Here is a 20,306-nt window from a genome sequence, read left to right as displayed (position 1 = left end):
CAAGAAACCAGGGTGGGGGTAGGGTTTGGGGGTTGAGGGGTAAGAGGGAAGAGGGTTAGGTGAAAGTCCAACACACTGAATGGCAAGATCACTACCTCATCCCCAACCCCCTTGGTGCCAAACACCATGACAGCATGGTATAATATCTACCACCCCCATGCCACCAGAAGATTGGATGATTCTTCCTGAAAAATGCCCCTAAAAAGTATATCTATAGATTCTGACATCTGGGAGGCTTACAACAAATGGCTGGGTCTCTGACCAGTACTCTTCAAGTAAGGTCCACCAGTCTTACCCCTGCACAAAGTGCTTCCCCAAATGAGTTCTTTGTGCCTCACCCTAAAAGAAAACAGTATCACCAGTAATTTGAAGAGTATAGTAATAAATACATATAGATGCAAAACAACGCTACAAATCCTCTGTCTGAATTTTACTTATTCAAAGGAAGCTGTGTTTTGCTTTTTCAATAAAAAGTAAGAACAACTTTGAAGGTGGTTTGACTTGAGAGTAAAAAAATTTGGAACTGAAATACAGCTTTTTAAATATTTTCTAGTCTAAAGTTCCTCACTTCACAGATGAAGAATGTGAAGACCAGATTTTATTTTTAAGTAATCTTTTATATCATTTTTAAAAAGATTTAAAACAACCAATGCCTACTAGCTAATTATCAGCCTTACTTGGAATCTGGAAGATTTTAAGAAACATTTATTTTTTAAAAGTTAAGATTAGTAGAATAATGTTCTGCCCTTCAAGAATCTCAATATTTCAAAATATAGCTGCAAACCAAGAAAAGTAAAGATTAGGGGAGAGAAAAGTATCTCTAAAGCCAAGTAATTTATTCTATAGGAGAGTGGAGACCTCCTTCTATTGGAGGTCCTGAATTCTTTCCAGGACCAACAGACTTCTACCTGTGCATGGAATAAGACTGAATTTCACAAGTATGGTTAACTGGCTTAGGAACACTAAACGGTACATCAGATAATGTGGATGAAGAGGCAATGAGTAGACATACTGGCATTAGTGTCTTTCTAATGGCAGCCACTGAGAGAAGAAACAGCTGTAGTCACGTAGAAAGATTGACTAGAGATAAAACCACAAAGAAGAGTGTACAAAGAAAAAGTAACTCTTCTGATCTTAAAACTCTTAAGCTATTCATACTCCAGCACAGCGTAATATTAGATTTTTCGCAAGTTTGACCCTAAATCATCAAGAAAAAAAATATATATTCTAATACAGTACAAAAAGAGTAGAAGGTAATGTTTATCAAAAAGTGAGGTAAAAAGTAATTCATGTGCCTTCAAGCAAGACAATGTATTGTCCTTAGAATAAAATGTGAAAATACAATTGAATGAAATTTTTTTTCTATTTACATATTTCAAGAGATATAATAACTTCAAGAGATGTGATAAAGTTGGAAAAGGGTTTGGAGAAAAACAGACATTAACAAAGAAAAACAGAATCAAGAAGAAAAAGGAATTGAATTTTATAGCCTGCGCGACTTAACTGGTGACAGTAACATGAAGGAAGTCACTTAGAATAATAACTTTGCTACAATCTAGAAGTTATAAAGCCTTTCAAATCGTGGAAAAGACTAACATAGGAGTTCACAGATTGTCTCTCCAGGATCTTCTTTAAAAGGAAACAACAAACTCAATGTATGAGTCTTCAGAGATAATGCACAAAATGAATACAAGTGTGTGGCTATCATGTGTGAAATACATTAATCTAAAACTGCTCCTCTGTAAGTCCAGATCATATAACAGTAAGATATTAAGATTGATGGGAAATATCTGCTATTTCAATAATCATAAATTTGTTGAAAAAAGTTGTAAATTAAAAACATACAAAATAGATATATATGTACAGATGCAAGGCCAAAGTATATACCTCATTAGGGTAATGTTTCTTATAATGGTGTGACTTTCTATTCCGAAGAATGCTCTCAGAAGTCCTGTCTGCATGACGGCGCAATAGGTATCCTGTTTCTGGACCTTCTTCACTGGAGACTTCATCAGAGACATTTGTTACTGTCCTTTGGGTATCCTAGGTTAGCAGTATAAAAAGAGTTGTTGGTAATTTCTGACTAACCTTGCAGCTTTAAAACTGCAAAATTTTAAATTATACATACATATACACATATACCTTCAAATAGCTCTAAAGATCTCAGAGTAATTGATTAGTACTACCTGATTTTCTAAAAAATGTCTTAAATCAGTGACTAAAGTAACTCAATAGTCATTTGTCAAATATTGTTCTATGACATTTCTGTTCACAAAAGGATCTGAAATGTCTTACAAAATTGAGAACGTAAAATAGTATAAAAGCAGAACAGAGACCCTTTAAAGGAAGCTTGAGAGACCTAAAATGAATTACATTATTCTCACAAACCAAAAATGCTATCAATCTTAAGACCAGCACTGATTTAATAATGGGCTATGAGGCAATGAGGTGGTGACTGGTAGCTGAATGAAATACATATGAGGCAGACAACACCATATAAATATTGATTTTTTAGAGATAACCAGATTCCAGAAGTTCTGAAACTGAGAGACTCCAGAGCAGATATTTCACTGATACTTTCATGTTCCTCTTATATGACGTTAGTAGGTAATACATACCTGGAAATGTGTTTGAAAACTGCATGACTAAAAACTTAATTTATTTGTTGACTGATGCTAGTGATGTGAGGCTCACATTACCAGAGAGTTAAATGCCTCAAAAATCTAAAAGCAGAGTAAGGGACTCTGATTCACTGCTGCCCCATGCTATTTATTATATAGCTACAGGTACTGAAAATACATGTACTGTCAAGCAATAACACATACTTCACTCAAAATAGAGAATCCTCTTTTCTTCCTTTACTTTCCTCAACACACATGTTCATGCTTACGTTCCTAAATGTAACAAAGGTAACATCTTTTAATTTGACCATATATATATATTTTTTTACTGTAACAGCTTTAAGAATAAATTATTTGGGCTTCCCTGGTGGCTCAGTGGTTAAGAATCCGCCTGCCATCGCAGGGGACACGAGTCCGATCCCTGGCCCGGGAAGATCCCGCATGCAACGGAACAGCTAAGCCCATGCGCCACAACCACTGAGCCTGCGCTCTAGAGCCCGTGCTCTGCAACAAGAGAAACCACAATGAGAAGCCCGCCCCCCGCAAAGAAGAGTAGCCCCTGCTTGCCGCAACTAGAGAAAGCCCATGCGCAGCAACAAAGACCCAACACAGCCAAAAATTAAAAACAAACAAAGAAATAAATTAAATTAAAAAAGAATAGATTATTTAACCAAAAATCTTCAGGTAAACAAACAGAAAGAAGATATTACATTAAGCTTTGTTACAATAAACCCAGGGCTTCTTCTGGTAAAGTAAACAAACAATTGTTATCCTTAGCAAATATTTCCTCAGTAAGACTTTTTTTCAAATTAAAAACAAAACAAATGTGCTGACACCAAAGGTAACAAAGGTAGGAAAAACAAGGTAATATTTTCTTAAAGAGAACATTAATGGAAAACCAGGGTCCTAGTTCAGTGTCTAGAATAATTTAGATGTTCCATTTGAAATAAATTCTTACACACACACAGAAATGGGGAAATAAAAAGTAACATTTAACAAATATCAACTATAAATTATAAAGTGCTTTAACATTTCAGAAAAACTGGAGCCATCAATCAATTCAGAAGGTGCCAAGTTATACTAGAAATCAGGTTTATTCACACTACTTTATCGGATTTTCAGCTTCATCAGCGTGATTTGTAAAGGCTCACAGAATACATTCTGGAGAAAATACATATACTCAAGGGCAACTACTATGTCTAAGTCACTTCCCATTAACTAACATAAAATCACACAAATTACTTTTAAAAATCACACTTACTTTGCAGGGTATGTTCCTCAGTGTTCCTGTGTTCCAGGTTGCCTCTTCTGCTCGAAGAGTTTCACACTGAGGTTCATGGCTTTGTACTCCATCTTCGCTGCTTTTAACAGTCTTTTTCCCATCAAGGGATACATAGCCATTGTCAGTCTCAGTTGATTTATCAATTGAATTCTTTGCTTTCTTTGATCTAAAAAGGAAAATATGTGAAGCATGTTATGTGGACTTAGCTTATTCTGGATAGGTTACCAGCAGAAATTATGATCTGTTAATAATTAAATCTGGTAGTTATTTCTCAGCATTTTAATCACTACCTTATTTTTACAATAAATAATTCAGAAATATAATATCTATCATAAAAAATAAACATGTAAATCAATGTCCTACTTCAGCTTATTTTATAACTTTTAAGGTCTTACAAATAGCAATTCTAAGAGACATGCCCTAACTTACCAAACAATTATTGGTCAAAATCACCTGGTCTGGACTTCCCTGGTGGCGGAGTGGTTAAGAATCCGCCTGCCAATGCAGGGGACACGGGTTCGAGCCCGGGTCCGGGAAGATCCCACATGCCGTGGAGCAACTAAGCCCATGCGCCACAACTACTGAGCCTGCGCTCTAGAGCCCGCGAACCACAACTATTGAGCCCACGTGCCACAACTACTGAAACCTGCGCACCTAGAGCCCGTGCTCTGCAACAAGAGAAGCCACTGCAATGAGAAGCCCGTGCACCACAACGAAGAGTAACCTCCACTCACCGCAACTAGAGAAAGCCCACGCGCAGCAACGAAGACCCAACGCAGCCAAAATAAATAAATAAACTTATTAAAAAAGTGATTAAAAAAAATCACCTGGTCTTTGAGCAAAATCTAGGATCAAAATTTTAGCGATTTTATTATGGTTAATAATATATTTTTAAGGTCTTATTTTTTAAAGAACTACCTCAGTAATTATTAAGTTGCAATTAGTGGTTTAACTTAATTTTTTTTTTAATATTTATTTATTTATTTTTGACAGTGTTGGGTCTTCGTTTCTGTGCAAGGGCTTTCTCTAGTTGTGGCAAGCGGGGGCCGCTCTTCATCGCGGTGCGCGGGCCTCTCACTATCGCGGCCTCTCTTGTTGTGGAGCACAGGCTCCAGACACGCAGGCTCAGTAGTTGTGGCTCACAGGCCCAGTTGCTCCGCGGCATGTGGGATCTTCCCAGACCAGGGCTCGAACCCGTGTCCCCTGCATCGGCAGGCAGATTCTCAATCACTGTGCCACCAGGGAAGCCCTTAACTTAGTTTTAATACTCTCCTTTACCCAAATACTTTACCATTAGTATGGATACATAAATATTCTGATAAATTCATTTTAATATACAATGGAGACACAGGACCTTTTGTAACACAAAGCACATGAAAAAAAGGAAAACTCTGTACAAGATTCAACATAATGGAAGAAGTAAAAACAAAGAACGCAAAGAAAAAGAAGTAACCTCTTTCACCCACTGAAATACTCTAGAAAAAATGTTAGTAACGTAGCTTACAAGTACCTAAAAGACTACAATTGAGGTTCTTCATTTATAGGTATTAAGTTTTTCTCAATACAAAAAATATAACATGGAAAATAATAAACCATTTGATTAATAGGCAAATGCTTGCAGAGTCCTCTTCAGAGATACGGTGGGTGAAAGAATGGCTATCCAAAAGAAATATTAGTAGAAACATAATGTAAATCCCACATAAAATTAAAATGTGCTCAATGCAGATTAAGTCTGTCATAAAACATTACTAAAAAGCAATTGTATTTAATTATACTTAAATAAATTCCCTTGAATTTTCTCCAAAGTATCTGTTTTGCAAGACAGGAAAAATAAAACTAGTATATTGCCTTCAGGCAGCTCAAAAAACAAAAGGACTTTCAAATGGGGAAAAAATGTTACCTTTAACACTACAGTTACTCAGTTCTATTGGAATCTATCAGAACTGTGCAGGACCTTAGAATTCATCTATGCTAAATATTCATTTTGGAAACAAGGAATCAGAAATATAAAGAGGTCTAAGTGACTTATTTAAGGTCACATAGCCAGTTAGAGGCAAAGCTGCCATTAGAACACAGACCTTCTGACTATGAGGTTAATTATATTCTCCACACTACCTCCAAATGCCCACTCTCTGGGAAACTGCCTGTTAGGATTTCTTCTTAACACACTCATGAAAGCCTAGAAAATTTCTGTCTCGTACAAACAGGCCCCTTTCCTTCCTGACCTTCTCCTGCAAGACTACGAAAGGGGACAGACAGGCCATACCTCCCATATGCTCTAGAGCTCTGATGCTTTCTGGTTATGAAGAACACACCTCAGCAGAGCTGCAAGACTCAAAAGTCTAATCTTCTGACCCTTTTCTTTCTATATTACCCTAAGAGGCATGGAGAGACTAAGGGAATGAGCCATAGAACAAAGATCATTTAAGAGTGGCAGAGGGAGAGAGGAAAATCAATTACAATAGAGAGGAGAAAGGGCAAAAGAGAAAATAAAAGGTGCAGAGAAAACCTGTGACCTTCTCTGCCTAGAGAAGAAAGAGATAGAAATACCAGTTATTAACTGTTCCCTTTACCTCTCCCTTGAATATTGTGGAAAACGCAGATGCGGAAAAACACCAAGGGAAGTGAAGTTACTTGATATCTTAAAAATGTGAGAAACTCAAAGACAGTGAAAGTGTGTGCTGGAAAGGTATTTATGAAGCTTCATGGAAACTGTACTGGGCTGGAAAGGGAGGGGGAAGGTGGTGAATAAGGTAAAGGAAGACTGAAAAGTTGATAGAACAGAACCATTAATCAGCCAGGATATGCAAGAAGAGAAATTTATTTGGGAAGAAAGAATGTTGGACCTGAAGTGCCTGGGAACATCCTGAGAAAGATCAGTAAGCAGTTGATAACACAGGCCTAGAAGCCAATGGTCAAAGCAAAAAAAAAGTAGCTGTAAACTTGCAGAGTGAACCAGAACCCTAGAGGGCCAAAAGATACGGGCTTAGTGAAAAGTGCTTTGAATCAGTAATAACGGCTGCTTTAAGAATTTTTCTAAGGGGAATGTATTCTTTCCTTACCAGGACAGAGTAAAGACTATGTTAAGCCAGGGGCAAGAGTACTAGTAGCACTCGCTCCATTTACCTTTCGGATATCTCCTACTTCCTCCCTACTTCCTCTCTTCCTTATCTCTGCCTCCTTCCAATCTTCTCTGGGTTGTTTCTCTCTCCCAATATCTCCTCGAAGTACAAGTAACACTATCAGAAGATATGAACAGAAAGTTACTAAGCTACAGTAGCTATCTGATGCTTCTCTTCTGCTAAGTGCAGATAACTTACAAACCAAGCTGAAATAACAAAGAAAACACTAAATGTAAGTACCAACCTCAGAGTTTACAAAGCAGCTCAAAATACAAATAGAGGCAGCTTGGCAGTGGCTGGTGATAACAGCACTTGCAAAAGCATTGTTGGAATGGAACAGCAGGAACAGCCCAGCAACAGCCAGTAATGGTAACTCATATGAAGGCAATTTTAGGGCAGGGGGCCAGGTGCAGCCCAGAGGGGATGGGAGATGGGCTACATACAGAGGATTAATTGAATAAGTATATTGAGAACAATAGGAACCAGACTTTTCAGTGGTAGAGAAGGAAGATATAAAGAGGAGAAAAGATAAAATGAACTCCGTGATATTGTATCTGAATTGGAACTACCACTGCAATTTCATGGTTTATATCTAAAGAAATAAATATAAATGTAAAAGGACACACACACACACACACACACTTTCTAGCTCTGTCCACTGAGAAGGCCCCAGGGTAGCAACACCACAATAGCAATGAGCGTATCCAGCATTCAGATCTTGGTTTCTATACACCACTCTCCTTGAAGAAGTGATTCATTCCAGGCCTGAGGCAGTGGAAGTACAAGTTGAAGCTGGAAACATTTTGTTGTGCCAGAAAGTAAGGAAGGGTTCAGAGAATGATAAGGACATGACAAAAAGACAAAGAAACTGCTCAAAGGGGCTCCCCTGGCCAAATTGAAGCCAATCTAATAACAAAATAAATAATGACAGCAACAAATTGAAAAAATAGAAATCCATAAGTAAATAATTAAGGGAAAGCTCTTCCGTAAAGTAGAATGCCAAGTAATAAATGTAGAAGGAACGATAGAGTTAGAAAAATTACCATCATTTGGCAACCACCATAATAATAATTCAAGCAAGAATCATCAATGGATACTAAAACCAGAAGGTGAAGGTGGGATGAGAAATAGGTTATTTTTATAGTTAATGCAGCTCCACATAGGACATTTGTTGATTATAAAGGAAAAAATAAATAAATTTATAATGGAGAAACATAGCAGACACTATCTTAATTAAGTGATTCATATAAACATCACTAGTAAGGGAACAAATCTACATAGTTTGCCACCTAACAGGATGCAATGATATTGCTGCCAAAAATGCATAAATGGGTTTAATTATGAAGAAATATCACACTACCAACTCAGTGATATGCTGCTAAATGTTGAACAACCAGCTATCCAGGGGTAAAAAGCTCTTGTTTATAGTGTTCCCTTATTCCCATGGTATAAATAATCCTACCACGGCCAATTTCAAATACCAACTGACAACGCTGAAGACAGCATTGGGAAGAGATATACATATTCAGCTCTCACAAGTCACTTGGAGCTAGATCCAGAAAACCACGTGCACAAACCCAAATCAATAGACATTCTACAAAGTGACTGCTCTGTATCTTCAAAACTGTGAAAAACATGAAACTTGAGGAAAGACTGAAGTCTGTCCCACAATAAAGGAGACAAGACATGACCCCTGGATGTGGCACATGATCCCAGATTGATCCTTTTGCTGTAAAGGATATAAATAGGGACAATTAACAGAATTGAACTGGATCTCTGGGGGAAGATATATGGGAGTTCTTTGCACTGTTCTCTCAACATTTCTGTAAGTTTGAAATTGTTTCAAAATAAAATTATATATTTTTAAAGGTACAAACTGATTACTTTAGATCTGAGCATCAGGGACATGCTGACAGGAGAAAATGTAGGAGGGCTAAGTTCCAATAAAGCAGGTTAAAGAGGGTCAAAAATTGTGACTGCTCCAGGCAAGGTTTAGTTTTACCACTGATTGCTATATCATTCATATTGTCATTAATTGCTGAAAGTAAGAACTTCACAGAATTATATTAATTTCTCAAAAGGAACATAGTTTACCAAGACTCATATGTTTAAGTAATTCTTCCCATTCCCTTACAAAAGGGGGTAAAATTATTAGGGAAAGACAGTGGGAGTGAGAGATTTATATTTTAAATATATATATTGTGAAATTCTACTTAGAGTATATTTTTTAAAGTGAAGTTACTTCTATTTAAGTGAACTGAAAAATATGTAAAAAATAAACTGAAGCGAGCTAAATATTTTGATTTTTTTCCTTTCTTTTTTTGGGGGGCAGGGGATCATTTAATAGAATTTCCTCCTTCTCAGGGGAGAATTTAGTGGGGGTTTTTTTGTAATTGCATTTTTTTTTGTAATTGTATTTTTTTTTTTTTTACAGCATAGTGATTCAATATTAACAGCACTTTGATTTTAAAATAAACACATGATTCTAAATCATCATTCCCTATCAAAAACAAAAGCAGGATAGAAAGAAGCTGGTTAGGAATTACTGTCCTACAATATAGAAAGAAATGGTACTTTTTAGTATTATCCTCAGAAAGTTCTTACCTTTTGATAGCTACACTTTATGCACATCACAAACTCACTTAATAAAACCAGAGTTAACAATAGTTTCTTAGACCAACCCAAACACTATGAGTCACAGGCACCTGGGCCGTGAGGTTAGTAGTATGTTGAAAATGGAGACATACAAGTCTACTATGATTTTATGTATTCCATGACAGAAACAGTATTTCCTGCATTTGGATTTTTTTAAAATTGAAGTAGAGTTGATATACAATATTATATTAGTTTCAGGTGTACAACATAGTGGTTCAGCATTTATATACTGCTGCACTGGATTCTGAACAAAAAGCATTTGCAAAGATACAATGTGTAATTTCACTGCCATGGTCATAGCTTATAGTTTTATAACTAGCTAATAACTAATTAACACTTGAATCTTTGGATGGCATGACCTGTGTAAAATTTTCTTTAAAGTATTATGCTTGACATTCAAGAAGGGTAGTTCTATGTCAAAAAATACTCTTAGGAGGACATGACTTTACATGTAGTATAATTACCCTACTTCCTTTGTGAGATACAGTGAAAGACAATTTAATTCTTTCCTAAAAAAAATGCAAATAAATGTACAATCTACACCATAAGTAAATTATAAAACTGAATTTTTTCACATAAAAACTTTAGCCAAGGGCTTCCCTGGTGGCGCAGTGGTTGAGAGTCCGCCTGCCGATGCAGGGGACACGGGTTTGTGCCCCGGTCTGGGAAGATTCCACATGCCGCGGAGCGGCTGGGCCCGTGAGCCATGGCCACTGAGCCTGCGCGTCCGGAGCCTGTGCTCCGCAACGGGAGAGGCCACAACAGTGAGAGGCCCGCGTACCGCAAAAAAAAAAAAAAAAAAAAAAAAAAAAAATCCAAAAACCTTTAGCCAAAAAGTTAACACAACTTTTAAAAACTTACTAGCTTATAAAATATCAATTGTACGGCTTCCCTGGTGGCGCAGTGGTTGAGAGTCCGCCTGCCGATGCAAGGGACACGGGTTCGTGCCCCGGTACGGGAAGATCACACATGCCGTGGAGCTGCTAGGCCCGTGAGCCATGGCCGCTGAGCCTGCGCGTCCGGAGCCTGTGCTCCACAACGGGAGAGGCCACAACAGTGAGAGGACCGCGTACGGCAAAAAAAAAATATATAAATATAAATATAAATATATATATATATATATATATATATGTATCAAATGTATTGTGTCAAACATGAAAACCACTGTGTTTCTATATTTAAAAACCTAGTCAGGTAATCAAGAACACTCATGATACTCTGTCCCGCCATGGCAAAAACGTTGGAAGTATTTGTTGGTGCTCTCAAAAATATTCAGAGGTATACAAATTGAGCCAACTGAAGATCATCCTTTCAGTATTAAAGGACATTGGAGTTGCTAGGGGAAAGTTAACAGTAGCAGATAACTCTTGTTCTAGAACATAGTATGAAATTTCTGGCCTTGCTCTCATTTGCACAAGGTTAGGAATCAAGGAGGAGAGGAGGTTAGAGAAACAAAATGCATAAAATCTCAGATATAAGAAAATGACACAGGGGCCTACATATAACCATCACTGCTATCTGGAGCTATGCATACACCTTGATTACATGCTAATATAGCCCTTCAAAGACTTTTGGGACCCTGTGTTTCTCTAAGTATCCTCTGCCACACATAAGTTTGAGAGGTGTGTACCAAATTGGGTTTATTTATAGTACCTGTAATCTTTTTAGGACCAGTCCAACTCTAAAATACAGTGACTCTAGCAAATTTAGTAAGTTATCTAGTTGTGGCCTTAAAAATCTGGGATATGCTGGCATTTACACGGTCTTCATCCTTGTCTGTGGAAGACATCCAATAGACCTTCACCCAGTCTATAGCTTAAATGACTGAACTTTTTAAACTACAGTCAGTGAAAACCAAATTTTAATCCCTGTATCAAAAATTTCTGGTGGAACTGCATACCATTTTAACTTATATTATTCAGTATATACTCCATTCTGTGAAGAAAATCAATTTACTGAATCTAATTTTCACTTTAGTGTTAAAAACAGCAAATATGGAAGCTAAACAGAACAGAAATCTTCAAGGTAGGTCAGTCACACATAGGAATTAACAAGTAACCTGGTTTTATTCTGATATCTGTCTCTAATTCACCAAGTCAATTTATATAAGTTACTTTTTCTACTCAAAAAAGAGCATAATTTCTACTTTGTTTTAATGATATTGTGATCGTCAAATGAATCTTAAAGGACATGAAAGATTACTTAGGATCCATTTGAATTTTGAAATAGGTATTATGCTGAAGAGATGTAAAATCTACTCTTTTAAATATTTATTTATTTTTGGCTGTGCTGGGTCTTCGTTGCTGTGCATGGGCTTTCTCTAGTTGCACGAGCAAGGGGTACTCTTCATTGTGGTGCGTGGGCTTCTCATTGCGGTGGCTTCTCTTGTTGCAGTGCACTGGCTCTAGGTGCGTGGGCTTCAGTAGTTGTGTCTCGCGGGCTCTAGAGTGCAGGCTCAGTGGTTGTGGTGCATGGGCTTAGTTGCTCCATGGCATGTGGGATCTTCCCGGACCAGACGTGAACCTCTGTTCCCTGCATTGGCAGGCGGATTCTTAACCACCAGGAAAGCCCCACAATCTAGAGGTAATTCTTCCTATTTAATCTTTCTAGTAGCAACTATAATTATGCTAATTTAAGACAATTAACTGATATTAAAGGGCTAAATCCTTAGGAAATACAGTTGATTTCTACATCTTTTCTAATTGATACTTTGTTTGCCTTAGTTTTCTCAGGTTTGTAGAATTCCTTTACAATAATTCCCAATTTTTTTCAAATAAGAAATACTATGCCTTATTTTAAAAAGAATAGTTTTATCTTGAGAATGAAATGAACTTAGAGATGATAATAAGTAGGGCCTTTCCAACATATAAATACAGGATGTTAAAAATGGTAGTTTTCATTCTAACATCTAGAAGACCATCAAGTCACCAAATACAAAGCTTAGATATTTGTGTGGTTATGCATTTATTTTCTCATCAGTTATACTAATTCAGATACCTTAATGGAAGCATCCAGCTTTTCAACTTGTTATCACCAGAAACAATTTTAAGTCTCAGTTGATATTTCAGTTTAAGCCCTTTCTGATTTATCAAAGCCTGAAACACCAAGACATCATCAAGATTCCAGAACTCAGTTTAGAACTTCTAAAACTAACATTTTTAAGATTTTGTACCCAATATTTAAAACAGTCTCATTCATATGCTGGCAAACTAGATTGCAAATGAGACAGTTGAAAATACTGCATCTTTAAAAACATTTAGATTATAGTTGTCATGATTAAAGGGAATAAATCCAAAGGGATTTAGCCATTATAATATCAATTACTAGTAGTCAAGGTCATGCTACAGCCCCAAAAGAGGAAAATTAAACTCTGAAACTCGTTTGACTAGAGAAACATGGTAGAATTCTAAAGGCACCAACCTGTTAATTTAGGAGGATTCTGAATACTACATAATAATACAACACCAGTTTCAGACAATGAAAACAACTAAATGATCCCCCCCAAAGCAAAACATATCCACTATGCTATTTATAATTGCTTAACAGAAAGTCTTGAGAAATGTTTAAGAAATTGACTCTGCAGTGATAAAACTATCATATCTTTACTGTCAGAAAGTAGAGCTATTTACATACATTAAAAAAAAAAGACTAACAGAGAGAGAGAGAGAGACAGAATCCAACCCAAGTTAAAAACAAAACAAAACAGGGATTTCCCTGGCCGCCCAGTAGTTAAGACTCTGTGCTTCCAATGCAGGGGGTGCAGGTACGACCTCTGGTTGGGGAACGAAGATTCCACATGCCAGCGCTGTGCAGCCAAAAAAATCCCCACAAAAAGCAAAAAACAAAACCAAACCTGTATCTTCTCTGGAAGAAGACTAAGTGGATGAAAAAGTCAGAGAATCAACTTAATGCCACATTACTGCAAACTATCAATATTAAAATTTGGGAAAATTTCCCCCCAAATTACAATCAATAAGAATATGCCACGATACAACTGCTTAAAATTGTATAATGCATGATAAACTTTATCATACGAGCACAATCACAAACTGATAAAACAATGATATTAGTAGAGAAGTTAACAAAAGTGACCGTAAATAGTTACTTGCAGTATCCCTTTTCTTGATTTATTAACTTAGCAACTTTCATCAGTTTTGGTAAATATTATGGTACAAACTAAACAAAAAACCCAAAGTACAAAAACAGAATTTCATATTATAGTATATATTTTATTCTTTCGAATAACAATATCTATATGTTTTATTTTAGATAATTGAGGCTAAAAAAAGTCATACAACTCACATGCCATATTAATAAAGCCAATTTTACCTATAGTGCCGATAAAAATAAAATACCCAATTTAATAGAAATAAAATAGTGCTTGAGAAATCACAAAAGAAACTAAAACCAAAAAATCCTAACTGAATATACTTTGATGGTATATATTCATTCTCATATAGATGTATTTACATATATATCAAAGTAAATTTTTATGGTCTCTATTTTTTCATTACCTATAGCATTATAACTTATCAAAATAAAATCCATAATAGGGCTGTCATATTTAAAGTCATTAGTACTCATTACCTGAGACTGGAGTGCCAGAAAAGGGATAGTGCATTTCTATGCCATATGAAGTCTTGAATAAATACAAACCCTGATAAAAAGAAAGCAGCATGCCAGAGATCTCTGAAGACAGCGCCAACGCTGTAAGCGGTGCTTGTACCGTGGCTCTGAACTGCTCCCTCCTGTGTGTTATCTGTGGTACTAGAACCATCTCCTTCCCTATGTACTTCCAAATGGGCTGCTTTTCTTAATTTCCTTCATTAGAAGAGATTAAGAGTGGAAGGTAGCTTTAAAATTTTAACAACCACTTTCTCGGTAGTACATTTAAAAATTTGCTAAACATAAACACAGGAACTTTAATACATAGTAAAATTCAGATTGCTGGATAAAAGTTATGCCAAATATTAAGTATATATTCAAGGCCAATTTCTATAAATGTTAAGGTATTGTTCCTTGCTCATACTGACAGGTCAGTGGACATTAGGTTGTAAGGACAGCATTGGACAGATATTTACAAAAGCATTCCTTCACTATTTAAATGCCACCTACTGGCAGATGAAGAAAAGAAAATGTAAATTGGAGAGAATTGTAATCTGTGTGATCAGCAGTGCTATTTATCTAATGAGGTATTATTTTTTTTCAAAATAAAGAGGGCTTAAATCTCAATATCCCAAAACTGCAAATGTCACAATCTCTTAGGAACAATATTCAAAAGAGGAATTGCTCCCAAAGACCCTTAAAACAGAACTCCATTGTGCTAAGTGGCCAGTAAGACTTGCTATGCTTACTTAGTCAAAGAGCAATATTAAACAGCTTCAAATGACATTTAATAAATGGAATTTAGCTGAAAAATTTCCCTGACTTTTGTTTTTGCCAAAGTACAAGACTTTGTAAACAGTGGGAATTATTAGCAACGCCAGCTAATGTGTATTCCCTACATTGATATTAAGTGCCTCAGCAATGAGCTTCAAGAAAGAAAACAAAAACAGGTATGGGGTCTCAAAATGACTCTGAAGCAAATAACAGAAACTAAATCATTCAGTAGCTGATTCTGAAGCTCACTGCTTTATTTTAAAAAGCAACTTTACAAGATAACATTTTATTCAAGTCAAGAACAAGCTTGGATTCAAATTACAAAAATCTACAAAAAGATCACTTTTAAACAGACAGTACCTTCTCCTTTTACCTCCTGTACTTAGCGGAGGTTTAGGTGTTCTCGTTGAAACAATCTGGCAGTGCACAGTTCCCAGGAGCAGCATCAGCCATATCGGCCCAATCACTTCCGTCAGAGGTATGCTATGTGGGCTAGAAGCGGAACAGAATAGTACTATTGCGGCAACTATAAAAAGGGAAAGAAAATACATTTAATTATAGATCTGACAGTCACTTCCTCAAAACTTTAAAAATTGCTCTAACATTGTTCTTTGCCAGATAATTTTTCTAAATTTAAATGAGTCTAAAAGTTACTCCAGACAAGCTCTTTCAGACTATTTTATTGTTTGCCCCTGGCTAACCATGCCATTCAGAAATAAATTCTCAGAACAGGGTAACAGCCAACATGATCTCTAAAGTACACAACTTAATACTTCAATGAAAACTAGACACATAAATCTAAAGACATTCTTGGTAAGATCACAGACACCCTCCTCAGTTTAGAGGAAATGGGGGACATATAAAAAAATAATTAAAACACCTGTAATGGACTGAATTGTGCCCCCCACCTCCATTCCAAATGTTGAAGTCCTGACCCCCAATGTGACTATCTTAGCAGATAGGGCCTATATGATGTAATAAAGGCTGAATGAAATCATAAGGGTAGGGCCTTAATCCAAAAGGACCAGTGTCCCTATAAGAGAAAGAGATACCAGAAATCTCTCCCAGCTCATGCACAAAAGAAAGGCCATGTGAGGATACGGCAAGAAGGTGGCCGTCTACAAGTCAGGAAAAGAAACCTCCAACAGACACCAATCCTGACAGCACCTTGATCTTGGACCTCCAGAACTGTGAGAAAATAAATTTCTGTTGTTTAAGTCCCGCAGTCTGTAGTATTTTGTTATAGTAGCCTGAGTAGACTAAGAGAGTATGATAGATAGGAAAGATATGTAATTAAACTGGAGGTTTATGAAGGAATTCTGATGACTAACTCTCAGAGCTAATGTAACTCTGAGGGAATAAGGAGTTGACCAAGTACGTAAAAGGAAAAAAGGGCTACCCAGGCAAAGAGAGTTACCCCAAAAGCATATAGGTTACAAAAAAAAGGTATAGAATGTTTAAGAAAGAGTAAAGAGCTAATTTAGTCTGTTAAAATTGGAGAGAAATTCAATAAGAGACTGACTGAAAACTTGGCTTTTTATCTTGAAGGCAATGATAATTAGGAAAATTTAGAACTTAAGAGGCTGGTTTGGATTTGTAATTCAGGACAGAAGGTAAAAGACTTAAGGGCATGACAGAAGCCAGAAGTAGGGATGGAGCTGAGAATACATAGTTGAGATACTTAAAAGGCATGTGACTGAAGTGAAAAACTGTAAGTAATTATATAAACCCAGTCTGACTGCAAATGATTCTTCTACCCTTCAGGAGATGAAGGTGGGATAGAGAATGAGGACATAACTCAGAGCACTATACCCTACTCAACATGCAAGGAGGTGGAAGCACAGGGGTTTCTAAAGGCACTAGCAGACTGCTGAGGGTCATTAGGGTCATATCACAGCTTTGTCACTGGCTACGTAACTTGGAACAGGTTAAGTCACTTTTTACTTTTAATATTTATTTATTTAGGCTGCGCCTGGTCTTAGTTGCGGCACACGGGATCTTTGCTGCGGCATGTAGGATCTTTAGTTGCGGCATGTGGGATTTTTAGTTGCAGCACCCAGGCTCTTTGTCATTGTTGTTATGGCATGCAGGCTCTTAGTTGCAGCATGTGGCATCTAGTTCCCTGACCAGGGTTCGAACCCGGGCCCCCTGCATTGGGAGTGCAGAGTCTTAACCATTGGACCACCAGGAAAGTCCCCAGGTCACTTTTTAAACTAAGCTTTGCTAGGAAAGTGTTCAGTGTTCAATCTTTATACACACTAATAATGTTAAACTTCGGTTTGGAATTGAAAATACCTCTTTTTCATTCCTGATCTAAGCTGTGTTCCCTAACCGTAACCTTATTTAATTTAGGCAAGCCAGTAAGTGAATTTCAGCCAAAGTATGCGAACTAGTTACACTGCAAACTTGTCTGCCTTCAAATACTAGAAAGCAACAATATCAAAAAAGCACAATGCACAGTGGTTACAATGAATGGTATTGATTAATTATCACTCTCATAAGCAATTGCAATTTCTGACCACTTTAGAACAAAGTGTTCTCCTCTAGGTAAACTAGATAGCCTTAGAAGATAACTATAAGTTCACTCCCTCTTATGTATATAAGATATACCCTGGCTTAAAAAAAACAACTTTACCTAAATAGAAGTCTTTCATTTTTATTGTATTTTCCTTTACTTAAAAGATATTATCTTTTACTTAGCGTTTGTTGATAAAATATATTTAAATAATCATTCAGGATTATGATTGTGTTTTTTTTAAAAAAATAAAAGACATTAAAGAGACTGAAAGGGTACCACCAAACTAAAATCGTTGCTTTGTTAGAGCGATGGAATGTGAGCGGCCTCTTCTTTTAGGCTGCAAGCGCTCAGGAGCGCTGGGCATTTTGCACTGCAGGCTGCTGTGATGGGAGGCAGAGTCCCAGAGGTGTGACGCATGTGGCTCGAGGCCTGACTGCCTGGGCTCGACCTGGGCTCTGCTACCCTTGGTGACTGTGTGGCTTTGGGCCCTTGGGTCCTTCAGGTCCTGTGTCTATAAGCTAGGCATAATAATAGTACCCATTCTTCACTGGGTTGTTGTGAGTATTAAATGAGTGTCTGTGAAATGCACTTAGAACAGTACATGGCACGTAGAATTTCAATACAGAATGAGGACAGTCTCAGAATACAAAGGTTAAGAGGAAAAACAAAAACACTGCTGAGAAAGGAAAAATGAACTTCAAGGCTGCATAAAAAAAAGACTGGTGTGCAGTCAGAATGGCCATCATCAAAAAATCTACAAACAATAAATGCTGGAGAGGGTGTGGAGAGAAGGGAACCCTCTTGCACTGTTGGTGGGAATGTAAATTGATACAACCACTATGGAGAACAGTATGGAGGTTCCTTAAAAAACTACAAATAGAACTACCATATGACCCAGCAATCCCACTACTGGGCATATACCCTGAGAAAACCATAATTCAAAAAGAGTCACGTACCACAATGTTCACTGCAGCTCTATTTACAATCGCCAGGACATGGAGCAACCTAAGTGTCCATCGACAGATGAATGGATAAACATGTGGCACATACATACAATGGAACATTACTCAGCCATAAAAAGAAACGAAATTGAGTTATTTGTAGTGAGATGGATGGACCTAGAGTCTGTCATACAGAGTGAAGTAAGCCCAAAAGAGAAAAACAAATACTGTATGCTAACACATATATATGGAATCCAAAAAAAAAAAAAGGTCATGAAGAACCTAGGGGCAGGACGGGAATAAAGACACAGACCTACTAGAGAATGGACTTGAGGACACGGGGAGGGGGAGGGGGAAGCTGAGATGAAGTGAGAGAGTGGCATGGACATATATACACTACCAAATGTAAAACCGATAGCTGGTGGGAGGCAGCCACATAGCACAGGGAGATCAGCTTGGTGCTCTGTGACCACCTAGAGAGGTGGGATAGGGAGGGTGGGAGGGAAGGAGACGCAAGAGGGAGGAGCAATGGGGATATATGTATATGTATATCTGATTCACTTTGTTATACAGCAGAAACTAACACACCATTGTAAAGCAATTATACTCCAATAAAGATGTTTAAAAAAAAATGACTGGTGTGTATGTATATGTTGGGCTGCATTTGGAAGAGACTGTAATTTTAAAAAATCCTCTCAATTTGTATTTATCTTTAGCCATCCACAGATTCAAATTTTCATAAAGTTATTCTGGAAAATAACTGCTTTGTTTTCTCCAAAATGTTAAATACCAAACTAGTTGTGTCTTATTAAATGAAATATCACAATAAATGTTTATTTTCATACTCAGTAGTAGTTAGCATATGTTAGAAATAAAAAAACCTTAGTAATCCTAAGAACAAAATACGCTGAAAGTTAAAAGCAAAATGCATTTCTATCAATTATACCTTGAAGAAGATAAAGGACCAGAAGCCAGAAAAAGATGACTTTTGATGTTACTTGTAACCACCACCGGAAGAAAAAGGGAAAAAATACAACGCGAACAATTCCCTTTCTAGTCAGAGAAGTCCATGGACTTTCAGGTTTTGCCTTAGCAAATGCAGACCCTGAGAAAAGTAACAAAATGACAGAGAACATTTATTACTCTTTAATTTCCTTAAAGAAAAAATTTCAACATTTGAAGAACAATAAAACATGAAATTTTATTTTGTACTATGAGTGGGAAATGTCCAATTTTGGATAGGAGACACTTTTAAAAACATTATTCATGTTATCATATTAACTCAGGTACTTTGAAAAAAAAACATTTTTAACTGAATAACAGCAAAATTTCTCCCACATATTTTATAAATACAAGACAATGTTCAAATGTCAGTTCCAGTTAGGAATTAAAATTACCACTTTAATTTTTATAACAAGCCTTATAGTTTGCTAGGCAAATATGAGCTGCTTTTCTTTTACACTTATTAGTTCTTGGAATGATTCTTAGTGGGAGAAAAGACTAGCCAGTGGTATTTAAATGCTTCCATCCTCTCTTTTTTTCATACTATTTCTGACTTCATTTAGACTCACATTGCTTCTATTTCTACAAATATATATATCTAACCCATTTTGAATTCTGTTTCTTCAAGGTCAATTTCTAACTTCATTAAACATTTGTTTATTCAAGACTCACCTCTTACAAGATCGACATCTATGAGATCTGGTTTCACATGTGCTGTTTTCTTTGGTTTATTCCTTAACCCCTGTAATATATTAAAAGTAGTACTGATAAGAGAGTAGATCTTTA

General features: G+C 36.7%; 1 protein-coding gene across 4 annotated transcripts in view; it reads right to left on the bottom strand.

Moving 5' to 3' along the window:
* PHTF2 (putative homeodomain transcription factor 2) overlaps positions 1–20,306 on the bottom strand; it is a 111,479-nt gene that overhangs the window by 26,981 nt on the left and 64,192 nt on the right. For 3 of the 4 annotated variants that reach the window (XM_082846753.1, XM_082846756.1, XM_082846754.1), the window contains exons 4-9: positions 20,193–20,262; positions 19,465–19,623; positions 15,420–15,585; positions 14,337–14,501; positions 3,883–4,069; positions 1,888–2,043 (exon numbers count right to left, since the gene is read on the bottom strand). In XM_082846753.1, the coding sequence (XP_082702879.1) occupies positions 1,888–2,043; positions 3,883–4,069; positions 14,337–14,501; positions 15,420–15,585; positions 19,465–19,623; positions 20,193–20,262 (903 nt within the window). The remainder of the gene's footprint in view (positions 1–1,887; positions 2,044–3,882; positions 4,070–14,336; positions 14,502–15,419; positions 15,586–19,464; positions 19,624–20,192; positions 20,263–20,306) is intronic. The other variant, XM_082846755.1, reaches the window with a different exon arrangement.

This window comes from Leucopleurus acutus (genome assembly GCF_964270905.1).
Source record: "Leucopleurus acutus genome assembly, chromosome: 9".
Taxonomy (NCBI): Eukaryota; Metazoa; Chordata; class Mammalia; order Artiodactyla; family Delphinidae; genus Leucopleurus; species Leucopleurus acutus.
Note: the sequence above shows the minus strand (reverse complement) of the source record. Positions and strands in the feature narration are given on the sequence as shown.